The following is a 16,349-nucleotide window of genomic DNA, read 5'->3' on the forward strand; positions in this document are numbered from 1 at the left end:
ATAGATAAGGCAATTCACATTCAGCCATGATTAATTTATTTCATAAGCGAATCAACAATGAAAAATAATTTCTTAGCTGGTGTACAAACACAATGGCAAGAAAATGACATGAAATGAAAAAAAAAAGATGATTAGGAAAAAATACTGAAAAAGAGAGCAAACGAGACAGAGAGAAAGAAAGAGTGAAAAGAGAGAGTCTTTTTAGGCATGCAGTACTGCAGCAGGAAGCAGGTTGAGACAGATATGGGATGTATAAATCAAACCTCTTATGCCTTACCTTTCTCTCCATCTGCTGGAGCAAGGGAGCAGAAAGAAAAAGCACAGAGAAAGAGAAAAAGAGAGAGAGAGAGAGCAATTTAACGATGAAGTTCCTATAATTACATTCAGTATTCAAAGGCTGAAGCTCGCAGACACACACACACACACACACACACACACACACACACACACACACAAACTGCGGTGTAAAGCAGTGGGGTGTTTACTGTAGTGCAGGGACACAGAGACCGCACGATCTGCTCTCTGTTATCAAACACTTCATAACAAATCTCATCTAAAATCTAAACCTGAGAAAATCTGATCTAATCTAAATCTAATCAGAGCAGAGCAATCTCGATCAGAGCTTAACTCCAGCGCTCATGGAGGCCTGTGCCGCTGATGAACTTCTCTTCCACTCTCAATACATATATATATATATATATATATAAAATGTATAAACTCGCAGGTAAGTCTGCCACACGATTTCTAGGTCACTAAGAGGAGTTAATAATCCCAAAGAAAATTAAATTTCTTCATCTTCTCACACACGCACACACTAAATTCTCATTCATTTTGTTACTGGAAAGGCAACATTACCACATGATATCATTATAACCAAGGGTGCACATACATTTTTTTGGTCTGGTTCTCTTGAGAGCACTTGGAAATTTGGCTTTGTACCTGTTAAATGTATCTATAAAAAAAATTAAATGGTATTATTACTGCAGTTAATAATTTTTATAAAAATAATAAACAAAATCAATACAGTTTAAGCACTAAATAAAAGTTGTTTTTTTTTATAGTAAACCTGAATTCAATGCTAATATTTTCTTTCACAACTGGCATTGGCGCCCAAAAAACACCCCCCCAAAAAAAGTGTCTACTATATTTAACTATTTTGCGCTTGATATGGCAGCAATTACTGGTGCTATGAGGAGGAAAGATATAGTAGAAAGGACAGGATTTTTTTTCCACAAGTATTCATCAAGTATTTTAAATCCCAAAAGAACATCACTTTGTGAAATAAGACAACTTGGAATACCAGGTCTAGTCTAGGTTTCTTTATTTGCAACTATGCTAATTTGTGCCGGGGTTAGTATATTGCGTTGGTCGATATGTCAATGAGATGTTGCTTCGGTGTTCTAAAACTTGTGCAATATATAAATAAACAGCCTTTTTATATTTTAATACATTAAAATGAAAAAGAAAAATTCTCAAAATAAAATGACTTCAATGAAAACCACACCGCCTCTTACACACGCACAAAATTACCAATTACCCACTGAGATTTGAATGGCCGATGGCCATTAGATAACAGCATGAAGCCCAAATGTGTTGCTAAAATAAATCCAAAACACATATCTGGCTACTGGTAAGCTTTATTTACTAGCCAACATAGTTTATGAGGCCTTAGTGATATGATCTGATTTCACATTGTTCACAATGAGACAAATTACACGTTTTAAGAAAATAAACAAGGCTGGTCATTTTGGGTAGGTTTAGAGCGGCCCGTGACACACGTGTGTACAACATGGTTTATTAGCAATGCGATTTAGTTTAATCAAGCGGTTTAATCGAGTCCCACACTTGCAGCGGCGAAAACGGACAGAACTGCTCCCCAAAAACACCCACAGCCCTCGACAGAAACAGACCAAGCCCCTGGCAGAATAAATTTAACCTCTGCACTGTTCCCCTCCAGCACTCACACATGCACACAGACACATTCGAGCCTGCGAGCCAATCGAGGCCCTTGCGTGGGCGAGAAGCATTGTGGGTAATCAGTCAAGGAGACATTACGGCTTAAAATTTTCTATGGAAAGAAATGCAGCTAGCGCCATTGACCTTCAGCACGCACGCACACACACACGGAGCAGCTGCATTCACAGACCAGTAGGTAAACACAGTGAAAGCGCATCCAATGAGCAATTAAAGAACAGGGAGGCGCCGCCACCGATGTGCGCGCGGGGATTTTCCCTCTCATTCAACGCATCACAGAGGGCATATGGCAGCCCTCCGTCGCTCAGTCACACAGGCTGTCAGGATTATTTCCATCACATCACACTCATTCAGACTCCTGCAGGTCATATAATCACATTACACTGCTAACAAAGGCCCCCGAGTCACATGACCAATCGCTTGCTATTATCCCGCTAATGACGAACAGGGAGTAGGACGGGAGGCTGAGAAGTGAAAGTGAAAATACAAACATTGAGAACAAGAGACAGGGTGGATGGGAGGGAGGACAATGAGAGTGATTTATCATACAAGATGTCACACCTCTCTTGAGAGAGACAGAGAGAGACCCACAGCAAACTGCAGTCCCGCTGCTCCGTAAAGATTGTTTTTCTTATTTTAAACAAACCGGTGACTCCCCGTCAGAAGAAAAGTGGGCTTCGAAGCAACGCGTGTTGGAATGTTTCGCTTAATCTGTTTAAACTGAAATCACAGCTGAAAAAAACCTGCTAACGGTGAACGGTCACGGGACCGGGATGGTTCTGTGCATCGTTTAGCAACACCCTTAGCAACCACCCTTAACAACATAATCAATAAAACAGCATAAAACTGTTCCATGTACAAAATTAAACGTTTGTTATTTATTTAATGGAGTATGGATGACATAAAACTGCTGGCATTATGTTGTACCTTTCATCTTTAATTTTGAGGACAAAATAATAAAATCTAATAAAAGCTTCTCATGCGGATGTGTGTGCACGTCTGTTTGAAAGGGGATATTACTCTTAATATTATTCTGTTTCAGGTATGGTTTTGTGCATCTATATGTCCATCAGTTTACACTGTAATGACACTTGCAATCTCGAGCTACGCCACGCTTCAGTTTTAAAACTAAAAGACGGAAAACGGACGTTTTCTTATGCTGAGAGAAGCAGATGTACGCGCGTGGCAAAATATCATATACGGTGTTAAAAAATAAATGACGCAGCAGATAATAAGCTATTCTCTGTTGTTGTTATTATTTAAAAATCACAGCTTTAGGGGTGATTTATTCATGATACAGCACAGCCTCTCACACCAGTGCTTACATATTATTATATTATATTTTTTAAATAAAAACATTTTAAAATATACAAAACAAATATTTGACCATAAAGAAATATCATTCAGATTTGTTTGGCATCCCCAATTTTTATCCATTAGAAGACATCTTTACCATTACTTTCAAAATGATATTATATTTTCTAAAAGTTACTGGCCTTTTTTTGAAATCACATTTGGCAGTTGGTGACTTTATTCTGGGCCAAGTTTCCAACATTATGATTCTTCAGGAAAAAAAAAAAAATGCAGAGTAGCAGGTGCTACACACACACAACAAAAAGTTTGAAATCATTTCTAAAGACCTTTTGGTGTCTGGAAGTAGTAGCGTCTGAATAATAATCTAAATGAAACTTCTTATTTCTGTGACTTTGTGCCAGGTTTTGAATACCAAACATTATCTATTTGCTCATCTGACTTGTGTCAGTAGTTCAGAACGAGCTGTTTTTGTAGCTCAGTTTCGATAAAAAGTTTTGTTTATTTTTTTATTATTTAAACATTGAAGAAAGTTTTGAGTTCTGAAAGTACAAGCTTTCAGAATACAATGAACTGTTATTTCAAAAGGTCAATGAAATTTTGATTTCTTATTATACAACCCATTAAAAACACTGCTATCCCCGAGACGATTTTTGTGCCGTGTTGTCGCCCACTCGCACCCATTATAACAAAATCTTTCACTGCGTGATTCAATGGAATATTCGAGTTATTATCAATCTCAAGTTTACGCACAATGCTATAAGTCCTTCAACAAAAAATACAATAACTGTAAATGCATTTCCCATCCGTTTATCCACATAGATGGATGAGCCAGACACCAAGCGTGCCACAGACAGACATTAAGTTGCCTATAATCTAAGCCATTCTTTTAAAGACACAACCAGCACTATCAACAAAGGCATCTTCTGTAAAATGAGCAATAAAAACAGATGCCCAGTGACATTTATCATTGTGTATCTGGTGAGTGAGAATTCAACACGGTCCAAAGCAACAGATGGGCTGCATTTCCTTCGGCCCGTAGAAGGAAAAAAAACTAAGAAAAAACAAAAACAAAAGTAGAACAATATACTACGTCAAAAAAACCTTTGTTTTAATTGCAAGCTCTTCCCACACAATCTCCGCTCTCGAATGGCAGGATGACTTCGGCATCATCGCAGCAGACCCCGTGGTCAAATTAAACGGGTCGTTTAGAAGGAAGAGTGTCTCGCTGAATATCAATTAGCTGCAGCTGAATAATTAAGAAGAGCAATGTTTTTAATTAGCCGAGTGCTGCAGAGTTTGAACCAGCGTGGAATGTACCTACATAACAGGTAAAAGCATGTGCTGCGTCAGGGAGATATTTAAAAAGGCCTTGTTCTTCCCATTTTCAGGCTTCTACAGTATCTCCACTCTCGTCCCGTTGACTGATTCGTCATCCGCTCTCCTACACAAAGTACAGTGACGCTTCGGCACCTCAACCTGGGTCTGGATGGTTCGTGCCTTCCTTCGTCTCGACCTGAGGTGAACGCGGTTTTAACGAAGCGGAAAAAACGCTCGCAAGCAGAGAGCCGCACACGAGACGACAAATCAAAGCTCTTTGTTAAAAGCGTAGTCTCTTTCACCATGACCTTCGACGGCCGAAACGAACAAGGTCAGAGTTACTCAGGGCCCGGCATCCATCACAAGGAACACAGTTGCCAGAACAAACTTAAGAGTTCACCCCGTCCAGCAGGCACAGGTCGAAGGTCAAATGTCGGGCCACAGCCAGCCTGTTCAGATCTAATTGGCACTGAGAAGAACGGGAATGAAAGCGATAATGAGAGAGCGTAAAAGTGTAAGTTGGAAGAAAAACCAAAGAGTTTGAATTTGGAAGCTTCCAAAAAACATTATGATAAATGCCACGGCAAACTGTTTCGGGAGACTCGGTGCAGATAAAACGTCCACGTACCTTTAACAAGGTCGATTTATGCGTGGCAAATAAGGTAGTCCTTGGAAGATTTCATACGGTTTCGAGCGAACCGTTTTTCTCAACGGGACGATCCTTTGCCCCCTTGAGATCATATCCTGCTTAGAGGTGTCTGGGAAGCTGCTGTATTACCCAGCAGTCTGTGCTGCCATGACAGGAAGGGTCAGTGGGTAATTGAGAGGGATGCTGAACAGAGGTCACAGGTCATTCTTGCGTAGGCAGAAGGAGTTGACGGCCCCCTGTGTAGGACTGGACATGTCCTCCACTGAGACAAGGGGAAAAAAAATGAACTGTCCTGGCAAAGTCCAGGCCTCATTTTCTGTGAGCAAAGATCAAATTAGCGGTCAACCAGAAGGCTTGTCCTATACTATTAAAGGGACCAGATACAAAGATTTCCCAATCAGACTTGGTGCCCTATATCCAAGACCCCCACTCTACGAATGTCTTGGTATTCTGACACCACGATCGATCCAGTGCCCTAACACACACAAGCATGTGTGTCTCTGTTCACTTGTCAAGAAGTATCTCCATCCAATCCATAAGAATTGACAAAGTCAGCCCATACGCTCATAGACCGATATATCAAAATTAGTGTCTGGTCTTGGAATACAGTCATTTAAATAGTGTATTCTAATCAGAAATGCTGCACATTTATATTTGTTTCTTGTTTGATGCAAGTACCTTTCCTTAAGCCATCAGATCACCGAATATAATCAAAGGCCCACTTTGAGAAAAAAAAAATCAATAAAATAAAAAAAGAATTAAATGCTAGACAGCTGCTGTGTTAACACCATTGAGTTAATAAGGCCTGTATGAGAAATATAGTTTTTCTCACTCTCTGCACATCCAGGCCAATTTTCATATGTAAAAATACATTTTATAATGAATGTTTTTTTTTCAATAATGTGTCTTCAGCAAGAACAGCCAAATCAAAATTCATTATTTACATGAATGTAAAAATGGAAACTTGAAGGATGGTGAAAATGCGATGAAGGTGTTATTATTGAATTTTTTTTGTTGTTGTTAAAAAAAAAATATATTTTATATATATATATATATATATATATATATATATATATATATATATATATATTTTTTTTTTTTTTTTAAATGCCTATAATATACATTAAACTTCTTTCAAAAACAGTGTATGAATTATATAATATTTGCAATTATGTAAACCCTAAATACAGTTTAAATTAATTTAATAACATTTATAATTTAAATGATGAAATATTAAGAAATCATAAGGACAAACGTACATTTTTTATTTTATTTAATCGTTTGATTTTCAGACCGACTACAATGTCAAAAATGAGGTTTCGAGCCCATGTCTGTGCCAGGCCAGCTGTCAGTCCACGGGTCAAACTCGGACCAAGCCGATCACAGAGTTTGATTAATTGACTGATCAGCAGCCCGAGGTATTAACTGATGGCTAAAGCACTTTTCAGCTTGTGTTATCTCTGCTGAGGCCATATGGGGAAAACCATGGGGAAATCAAATCATCAGTCACGTTCATGGAGAGCAGTCTCTAAGGAGGGCTAAGCCATCTATTACCACCGAGAGAGAACAGCCGAATAAAGAGGAGAGAGACACCCCTGCAGACAGAGAGGAGCAGAGGTAGACAATAGAGCGGAGATCCAGGACAAAACAAAAGAGTGTTCTTCTCGCTAATATCTAACTAGAGGACACACGAAGGGACCCAAAAGGCAGAACAATTGCCTTTGGAATAAAGTTCTCCCTCAAGGGAATAAGGGAACAAATAAGAGGGGATAGAGAAAGAGAGAGACAAAGAGCGAGAGAGAGGGTCAAGGTAAACCAGAGATACATAATTGAGAGAAAAAGAAAGAGAAGTGTGGCTGCCCTTCAGACATGCAGTTGACTTTGGACTTCATGCTGATGATGACCGTATGACTTTTGTGTGTATGACCCCAGTCAGGCAGTACTGTAACGAGATGGAGCTGTTTACATATTCATGTCCTCTGGGGCCTTCTGGGTAAAAGAGGGCTGCCCTTGGTATCTCCCAGTCAACTTTATTTCCATGGCAGTTGAAGGTGAGCCTTGTTTGACCACTTCTGTCTACAATAACCGGTCTTGTTTCCTTTATCACCTGCGATGATCAGAGAGACATCTGAAATCTTTCTGCTTAAATCTGCTTAAATGTTTAAAAAAAGGGACTTGAGTCACTTTCGTAAGAACCTTGGTGAAAAAAGGCAGCAAAACAAAATCACAAAGAAAAATAAAACAAAAACCAAAGCACAAACCAAACAAAAACAAAAAGTAAACTAAATTGTGAAACAATTGTAAACAAAGCAAACTGAACCACAATGCCCATAAAACTGCATTAAAATAATAACTCATAACGTACATTAAGTATAAATTGTAATTTATTATACATTTTACATGTAATGTACTTTTATATTAAATAAAAAAAGGTTTTTTATTATTAAAGTTAACTAAAAAACAGCTTTTGCTTGAATGTATATTGTAAACAAAAATGCATTTTTTAAACATTTTATTAAACATAAATTATATTAAACAAAACACTTTAGAAATGTCTTAGCGACAACTTGAAATAACTCTGCAACCACACAGCAACTAAAACGTGTAGAAACAAAAACATTTCAGAATTTATTCCAGGTTATTCTGAGAGTTACACACACACAAAAAGTGGGAGTGAGAATTTAGATTGTGCTAAAAGATTCTCCCGCGGATCTGTGACCAGTGGCAGGACAGTAACTCCCACGTGGCCGCTCTCTCTGTGCTCACATTTGGGCATCTTCCCAATTAAAGGCAGATAAACAGCAGGGCTGTGCTCTCACCACACTCTCAGCAATTATCAGCGTGCCTCAATTCACTGTGGAAAGTGTTGTCTTCATTTGCAAAAACATGTTTTTTTACTATTTTGCTAATGCAGATGACATGGAAACAAAATGAAACTGAGGCAGCTGGTAGCAGCAAGTCCACAAAGAATAAATCAAGGGTGAATAAAGCCAAAGTCAATATGGGCATTAGTGGAAATCTAATTATGGCATTTGTCCATCTGGAGAAACCTCATGAACTGGTCCATTCGCATCCGAGTACAGCCCTTTTCACCCAAAGACACATGTTCAATCATGTTTACTATGTAAATTTAGGAAGGGATAATGTACAGTCGGCCGGTCGTTATCGCAAAATGAACCCAGACGGCGGAGCAGGGGTCTTAAATCACCCTGAAAGGGTTTATTTTGCCATAATGACCGTCTGACTGTACATTATCCTCTTTATTAAAAGTCTACTTACCAAATAAATGAATAAATAAATAGACTTGAAAGATCGATTTGACTTAAATCATTTAATTATGCGAAAAAAAAAGCTCTGCAGTCTTTCGAAAAAAAATTTATGCGCAGAATGCTACAACTGGCCAATCAGAAACAACCATTTCAGAAATGTGTATAACAAATGAACTACTACAGATAATTCTTCACTTTACGCCTTTATGCCACTTTTCTTCTTTTTCTCCAACTCGGCGTCCTTCACCTCAGCACCAAGTCAAAATACACCTTTATTCATTGTGCTGCTCACAATGCTTCCGGCGAAATTTAATTGCAAATCTACGCTCGTAATGAAGTGTGATAATCAAGGATTAGGGCGGTGGGTAAGGAAAGCCCAGATCACAACAGCTATATTCCACTTATTTCAGTCTTTCTGGAGCTCTGCCACCTTTGCAGAGAAAGAGATTTTTTCCCCCCTCGTTTTATATAACTGAGGAAAGTCAGTTTCAAGATTTAAAATGAGGTCTAAAAATAGCAGTGTTTTCAAATACCTTCTGTCTCTAGAGGCACGGCTACATGCAGAAACCCTCCTGTTGCCTTTTGGGCTGTAAATTGACTTCACAAGCTGCTCTGTCAGAAAGCAGCTTTCCTGACACCTGCTGCCATCCATCAATCCAACCCTGGCCGAAGCTCGTGGAAACGGGCGGCCGGCTGAGCCAATTAGCTGCCGGGGTGAGCGCCGGGCACCGGTGCCAACCAGAGACCCAGCCAATTAGGGCCAGTTTCAGAACACTGGCACTGCATGTGGGCAGCAAAGGCTACAGAACTCCGTGAACAAGGGGGAAGCAGCAGGGAGCCCAAGCCTAGAAGGAGATGAGGGAAAACAGACACCGAAACATACACACACACACACACACAAAGCGGGATTGTGCGTTATACACCTAATTTACTGAAACTGAAACCAGCCATCCAAACACCCACACATTCACATGCTCAACATACACGGTTAGTCCTGGATTACCATAAATCCCAAAAAATACGCAAGCCTACCTCACTGCATTGGCACAACATCATTTTGCAGAGTCACAAATTGCATCCACTGTTGGCACATAGATCTTAGTTTGCATTTACTGCCATTACAAAAGCTATCTGATTTAATGGTGTTGAGGGAAACGTGCTACATGCTAATCACACAGCCAGCTTTTTCCAAATAATGAAATTAAATAAATTAAAAAATACATTAATGAGAACTTAAAACAAAGCAGGTAACTGGTACTAAATTAAGGAAATGAAATATTTATTATTTTACAATTTAAATATTATTAAATCAGCTGATTATTGTCAACATATTGTTTTCTGTGAATGGGTAAGCAGGATGATTTTAACAATTTTTTATTAAATAATTTAACCTACAAGACTGATTACTTTTCATTCAGAACTCTGCAGTCTGGGTTTTAAGGCCTTTCAGCAACATTTTTATTTTATGCAAACATGTACATCCATCTTGCTCACATATTATTGTAGCACAATGTGTTCTGAACACACACACACAAAAAAAAATGGTCGCCAATTGCATGTATCAGGGCATGTCAAAACATCTCAAGGACCCCAAAATCACCTCAGACGCCAAAAGGTTTAAGATAACGTATATAAAAAGTAAATAAATGATTTAATAAAAGAGCTTAACTACATGATTTCTTTAAATTATATTCTGCATAAGCTAACATAGCCTTAAGACTGTGTAGACATTCAAGAGTCTGTAGTTTGTCCAGAGCAGTAAATCTGCCCACTATTTGCATTAACAAAAATGCCTCTGAAGTTCTTTGGTTTTGCAGCATGTTTTAATTAAACCCTACAGTGGTTATGTGATGTTAAGATCAACCCAGGACAACTAAGAGACTTTTACAGCATCAAAAAGGCTGCAAACACTCACTAATGCTCAAGTAGGCAAAACAAGATTAAAAAACAAGGTTACGCCAACTTTTAAACAGGATAGTGCAAGTCATTTTGTCTCGTGAAATATTTGTAAACATCTATCGATTAAACTGGTTGAAAATCTTAAGTAAAGTGAACTTGAGGCAAGTAAACTTACAAGAATCCCCAACCTGTATGAATACTAACATCTCAATCTCTAACAATCTCTATTTATACTGCAGATCACACACACACACACACACACACACACACACACACACACACACACACACACACACACACACACACACAAACTGTTTTTTCCTCCCACTTAAGACTAAAGATGAAGAAAACTCATTTCTCAGACCTCTCGAGCAAGGTAAAGAGGGGGAAAACATTTTTTTTTCCCCTCCCCAAATACCACCTACTAGTACATCCAATTCAAAAACCAGCAAGTCCTCTTTAATACCTGGGAAATTAAATTGTAGGGTATTATCAGTCAGGGCCAGTCAGCTGTATCTAAAATGTAGCAGCGTTTGAAGCACGCAGATTTGCAAGGGGGACGCTTACTATGGCTGACGCTATTTGAAGGCCACCGAAAAGAAGAGAGGAAGGAAAAAAGAGAGAGAGCGAGAGGTTGGGGAGGGAAACATTTGTACTCTAGAAATACAAGCTTAACTGAAGTGGCGTCTGCGGACCATCCAACCATCAAATAAAAACATCTGCAGACTCTAATAGGTAGAGCTGATTGTAGAAGCAGAAAACTCGATTTGAGATCAGAAGGGGGAAAGCTTTAAAAAAAAAAAAGTTCAGCCATAGTTCAAGCTGATATTGAAGTAATACAGTTTCGCTAAAAGTGCAGTTACATAAATTATTAAAATCGAGAACAAGAAATGAAGACTCAATTCAGGAGTCTAAAAATGTATTAGAAAAAATCAATAAAATGAATAAATGTATAATGATTAATAGTGAATGGAACCATTCAAAAAGTATTCAAACCATTAAGTTCATTGTAAAAAGGAACATATACTGAGAGCACAAACAAATTTTATTTCTTTCTTTGAAATGATAATTGTTTTTACTGTGGCTTAAGCATTAGTTAAGTGCTAAACAAGCGATGAATATTTTGGCACGATGTTTGAGAGACGAGAGCTTTGCACAAACAGATAAACGCTTTCGGGTGATCCCTGGTGATTTGCAGGGTGAGAAAATGTCAGGGATTTTATTCGTTCTTAGGCACACATTTCAGGAGCTTTTGCAAGACCGTCTGTTCTTTTGTCTCAACAAATCATGTCGCCAGCCATCGAAATAAGTTGCATCGGTCACTGGGTTGGAGATTGATGACTATGCGTTTGATTGAAATGTTTGCCCCAGGGTTTGCCAGTGTCTGAATGAAATGATATGCGTTGTGATTGATTGGCTGTCCTGAAAGATCGCTGGAGGGCCAGAGTCAGTGAAACCCAAACACTACCAGACTTGACGAGTTTATTAATGTCTAGAATCGGTGACAGCATGTATGGTCGAAGACATCCACGAAAACTTGGAAATCATTAAATGTCATTGCAATGCACCTAAAATGAGCAAGTTCGATATAATCAACAGGTCTATGGGAAAATGACACTCTTGTTGAAAGTCGAAGAAAACGCAAGCGATTATAAGTGTCAAATAACATTCATTCTTGCGTCCGCCAAACAAGCTGACTAACAAAAATCCAGAAGTAAAAAACAAGATGGCTTACCGCATAAGTGTACACTACAAGCACTTTTAAAAGCTAGCAAAAGTCAGGGTCTTTCGGTTGAAGAAAACAGAGATTTGTTACTAAGCTGGTGGGCTTGGAGGAAAATGATTCATGGTTTCAGGTAGAGTCAGTGCTCTGTTTGAGAAGAAGGACAGCGACCTTAGAGCTCTTGGCTTGGGTGAGATAATTGGAGAGGCTAATTTGGGCGTGCGAAGTCTGTTCCCGGAGAATGCAGCCGGCGCTAGCACTCAGCACTCAGCTATTGTACGTGACAAACAGCGGCTGAAGACCGGAGCATGGTGTGAATTCTGATGAGAGTGGGATCGATATCTCCTTGAACGAGGAGAGGAAAAATAAAATGCTCATAGAGCAGCACTGGTCAGCTTAATAGTTCGCAACCTTTGAAATACAAGCTGTGTTTCTCAGGAATTAGACTCCAGTCGTCTCTGAGAAGCCAGTCCTGGAAATTTGGTATTTATTTGGTTGCCAAAAATACATCTTTAAAACCCTGTCTTGAGTAAAATTACACAACTTTGTGATGACTGCATACACAATTAAGTTTCCAATAGACTTTAGCATTAGATTTGTTTCTAAAACAGAGTTTAGTCAATTACGAATATGAAAGTAACAGCAGTAACGCTTTTATATACATATAAAAGAGTACAAAAATATTAAGACTTCTCACTTCATTTATTTGAGGAAAAGTGGCAATAAATAAATAGAAATAATTTCACAAAAAAAATTACAAAATATTAATTTCAAATAAATGCTGTTTTCTTAGAGAGTTATTTTCATTTTAAAACAGTAATATTGTAAAATATTAAGACATAATACTTTTAGCCATGGTAAACATAAGAAACGTAGTGTATAAGTAAACTATGTAATTATACAAAACACTGTAAATTCAAGACAAATATACAAACATACATAAAGACACACAGATATCGATTTTTTTTTTCTCCGTCCACATTTAAATACAAATTGCAATTAAGATTCAAAATCAAACCATCAAGATGTTTAGGGAAAAACAGAGTTCTAAAGACACAGTCGAGGAGATCCTGCCGTCCATACGACCTCTCTCTGCTTAGACGGCTCGAACCCAAGAGAACACGACTAATACCGCAAGAACCCAGTGGCCCGTGTAAATGTCCCATGAGTGAGCGTGTACACCGCCTGGCTAATGCATTTGTAAAGCAAACTGCAGAAACCCTGAAGTGTGGCACTGCGGCTCTTACTCGGAGTAAGAACGCATTTCAAAAGCCTGATTGATGTTTAATGATTGAACGCCTTGCAGTCAGGCAGAAAGGCGCTCAGAGGAAGGAGCTAGGACAAAGGACTTAACAAATCATCTTTGAAAGGTCCATCTATTCAAAGTGTGCTGAGAGCAGCAGAACCATGTACTACCCCAGCAAGGACTTTCAAACACTTATTGATGTTTTGGAGGCAATTTAAACTCATTTCAATTTCCAATTACTAACAGGTTGAACATTACTTTGTGATAAAAGAATAACGTATTGATCAACTCACTATATATTGCGCATGTGTCATGTTTATTAAACATATTCTCACTTTGCTGATGTGGGAATCAATTTTTTAATTCAGCAATGAGGTCGTTTACATGCAAAAATGATTGACCTACACATGCTGCTGAGCAAAAGACATCTAGCTGTAGCGTGAAAACAAAAATAGTCAGATGGGAAAAACAACAAGTGCGAAGGCCGAGAAATTCCCATTTGCAGTTGAAAACCGAGAGATTACAATGAAAGTGTGGCAGGTAAGTCTTCAGCCTTCCACAAGGAAAAAATCATTTCAAGGAGAAAAAAGAAATAAAAAGAAAAGAGTTTTATGATAGCACTGTCAGAAAAGATGATTACATGAGAAAAAGCGGCATGAATCTGGCGATAACCCTTCAAATTCTATTAAAGAAGCTCCGCTCAAAGAAGAACTCAAAATTGAGAGGGATGAAATGTGTGTGATGATGTCTGTGAGTGAAAATTTTCTGTTAAGAGAAAAAGACAAGAACCTGTCCAACTAATTTTCCACCATGTATGTGTGTGTGCGCGAATGTGTGTGTGAGAGAATGTGTCTATGTGTTCATTTCTTACTGAACGGATAAGATATCCCAAGACATGTCTAGCTCTTCTTATTGATCCATATTTATTTACACCTACATGCCCATTTCCTGAATGCTTGACGAGCAGTGAAACGTGCAAAACACAAAAAGTCACACAATTAAAAAAATAAATAAATAAAAATCACAATATATGATCGACCCTCCACTGACTTCAACGGTTAATGTGCAACACTTTACAGATCCTAAGAAGTCTTGCATAGTCAGACTGAATATCCACAATGGTCCGCAATTAAGCTTAGTTTGGTCAAGAAACATTGGTTTTCACAGGAAAAAAATCTGACTGATATGAATGTAACCATAGGTTGCCTGGATAATCTATTAGCAATATTTGTTTAATATTAGAGCATGGTTGTCTGGGTAAGCAGCAGCAGAAGTCTTATAAACTAGAATTTTAATGGAATAATTCACCCAAAAATTAAAATTCATTTAAATTGAGAAAGTCTGTAACCAGGCTGTTTTGTCTCACCACTGACTTCCATAGTATTTATTTTTCCTACTATGGAAGTCAATGGTGACCCAAAACAGCCTGGTTACAAACCATCTTCAAAATATCTTAGTTTGTGTTTGCCAAACAAAGAAATTCATACAGATTTGGAGCTATTTGATGGTGAGTAAATGATGACAATTTTCATTTTTGGGTGAACTGCTCCTTTAATATCATATTAAAACTCCAACTATCAGCCTACAAACTAGATACGTGACATTTTAATTATTCTAAAAACTAAAAGATCATTCAAGCGCTGTCATTCTATTCCGTTTGATGTCTTGTAAACTGATAAGTAAATAATTAATTATATAATATTTTGAATTAAAAATCACATGAATTCATTCATTAAACGCAAAATAATGTGTAATCCATATCTGACAGACGGACAGATAGTAAGATATTAACCTCACAATGAGCTGAAGGACGCAGCAGAGCTTCCACATCTGACAGTCTGACTCTTGATAAACCCATAATATTGAGTAACACTCATAAACCAGCAATTTGTTACTCGAGTATGCTTCATTATTGGTCTGAGTCACAACTGCTGGCGATTTCGTGTGTATTATGCTGTATTGCAGTGGGTAGGGATTGAATTAGAATGGATTGTTTCTTTGTTCTGCTGGGATCCATATCTGTGTTTATTTCAGCTACAGTTTGTCTGTTTAAAATCTAGACGTGGTCTAAAGTCTTTCAAAGAGCAAATGCTGAAATGAAAAACATTTCTGCACACAAAGCACCCCAAGCCGCCCCCTCCTCACATTGTTTAGATTTACCCATCGTTCCCAATAACGCTTTCCCAATTCTCTCTCTCTCTCTCTCTCACACACACACACACACACACCTTCCTTCCAGCCGTGAATTACAGCACATCTCACCCTCATCCCAAAAATGATTCATTTTTCTATTACAGAGATGACGGTGTGAAATGAGCTATGTAATCAATACCATACGTTTGTAAACAGCTCCAGTTCTCCGGGGAACCTCTTTTTTTTTTTACTTCATGCTCAAATAATCTGTGCCCTGTCAAAACCAATGGAGGGGCCCCTCGTCTTACAATGTGTTTACAAGGGCAATTTAGCCGCCTGCAAATAAAATGACCTTACTCTGGCATGTGTGCACACTTTTATTCCTTTTGGATTGGCACAGAAGATTTAAAGTTCATCAATAAAGGTGTTCATGCACTTTTCTCTATGCATGTGTAACACGTAACGATTTTTTGTGCGTGAATGAGTTAGATAAGTGGAATAAGGTCACGACCAAGTCACAACCTGATTACAGCTGCCCAGTTCAGGCAGAAAAGATGGCACTCAGAGTATGTTTTAAAGGAACAGTTCACTCAGAATGAATTTTCATCATTTACTCCACCTCATATCAAATGAACACAAAAGGAGATGTTTTGATAAATGTTCACACTGCCCTCTTCTGTAAGTAAATCACGATACACTAAAATAAGACAGATAAGCTTTAATATAAGCTAGAACCGATAAAAAGCTAACACTTCCGTATCTTGTTTTAATTTGTTTATGACAACTGTCATTATTATGAACCAGGATTCTCATAAACATTAAATG

General features: G+C 38.2%; 1 protein-coding gene across 6 annotated transcripts in view; it reads right to left on the reverse strand.

The window, feature by feature from the left end:
- Positions 1–16,349, reverse strand: part of chchd3a (coiled-coil-helix-coiled-coil-helix domain containing 3a) — a 55,651-nt gene that overhangs the window by 22,682 nt on the left and 16,620 nt on the right. For 3 of the 6 annotated variants that reach the window (XM_043236858.1, XM_043236857.1, XM_043236854.1), the window contains one exon: positions 278–292. The exons of 2 other annotated variants lie outside the window; for them this stretch is intronic. In XM_043236858.1, coding sequence (XP_043092793.1) covers positions 278–292 — 15 coding nt within the window. The remainder of the gene's footprint in view (positions 1–277; positions 293–16,349) is intronic. One more of the 6 variants, XM_043236855.1, reaches the window with a different exon arrangement.

Source organism: Puntigrus tetrazona, chromosome 4 (assembly GCF_018831695.1).
Source record: "Puntigrus tetrazona isolate hp1 chromosome 4, ASM1883169v1, whole genome shotgun sequence".
Taxonomy (NCBI): domain Eukaryota; kingdom Metazoa; phylum Chordata; class Actinopteri; order Cypriniformes; family Cyprinidae; genus Puntigrus; species Puntigrus tetrazona.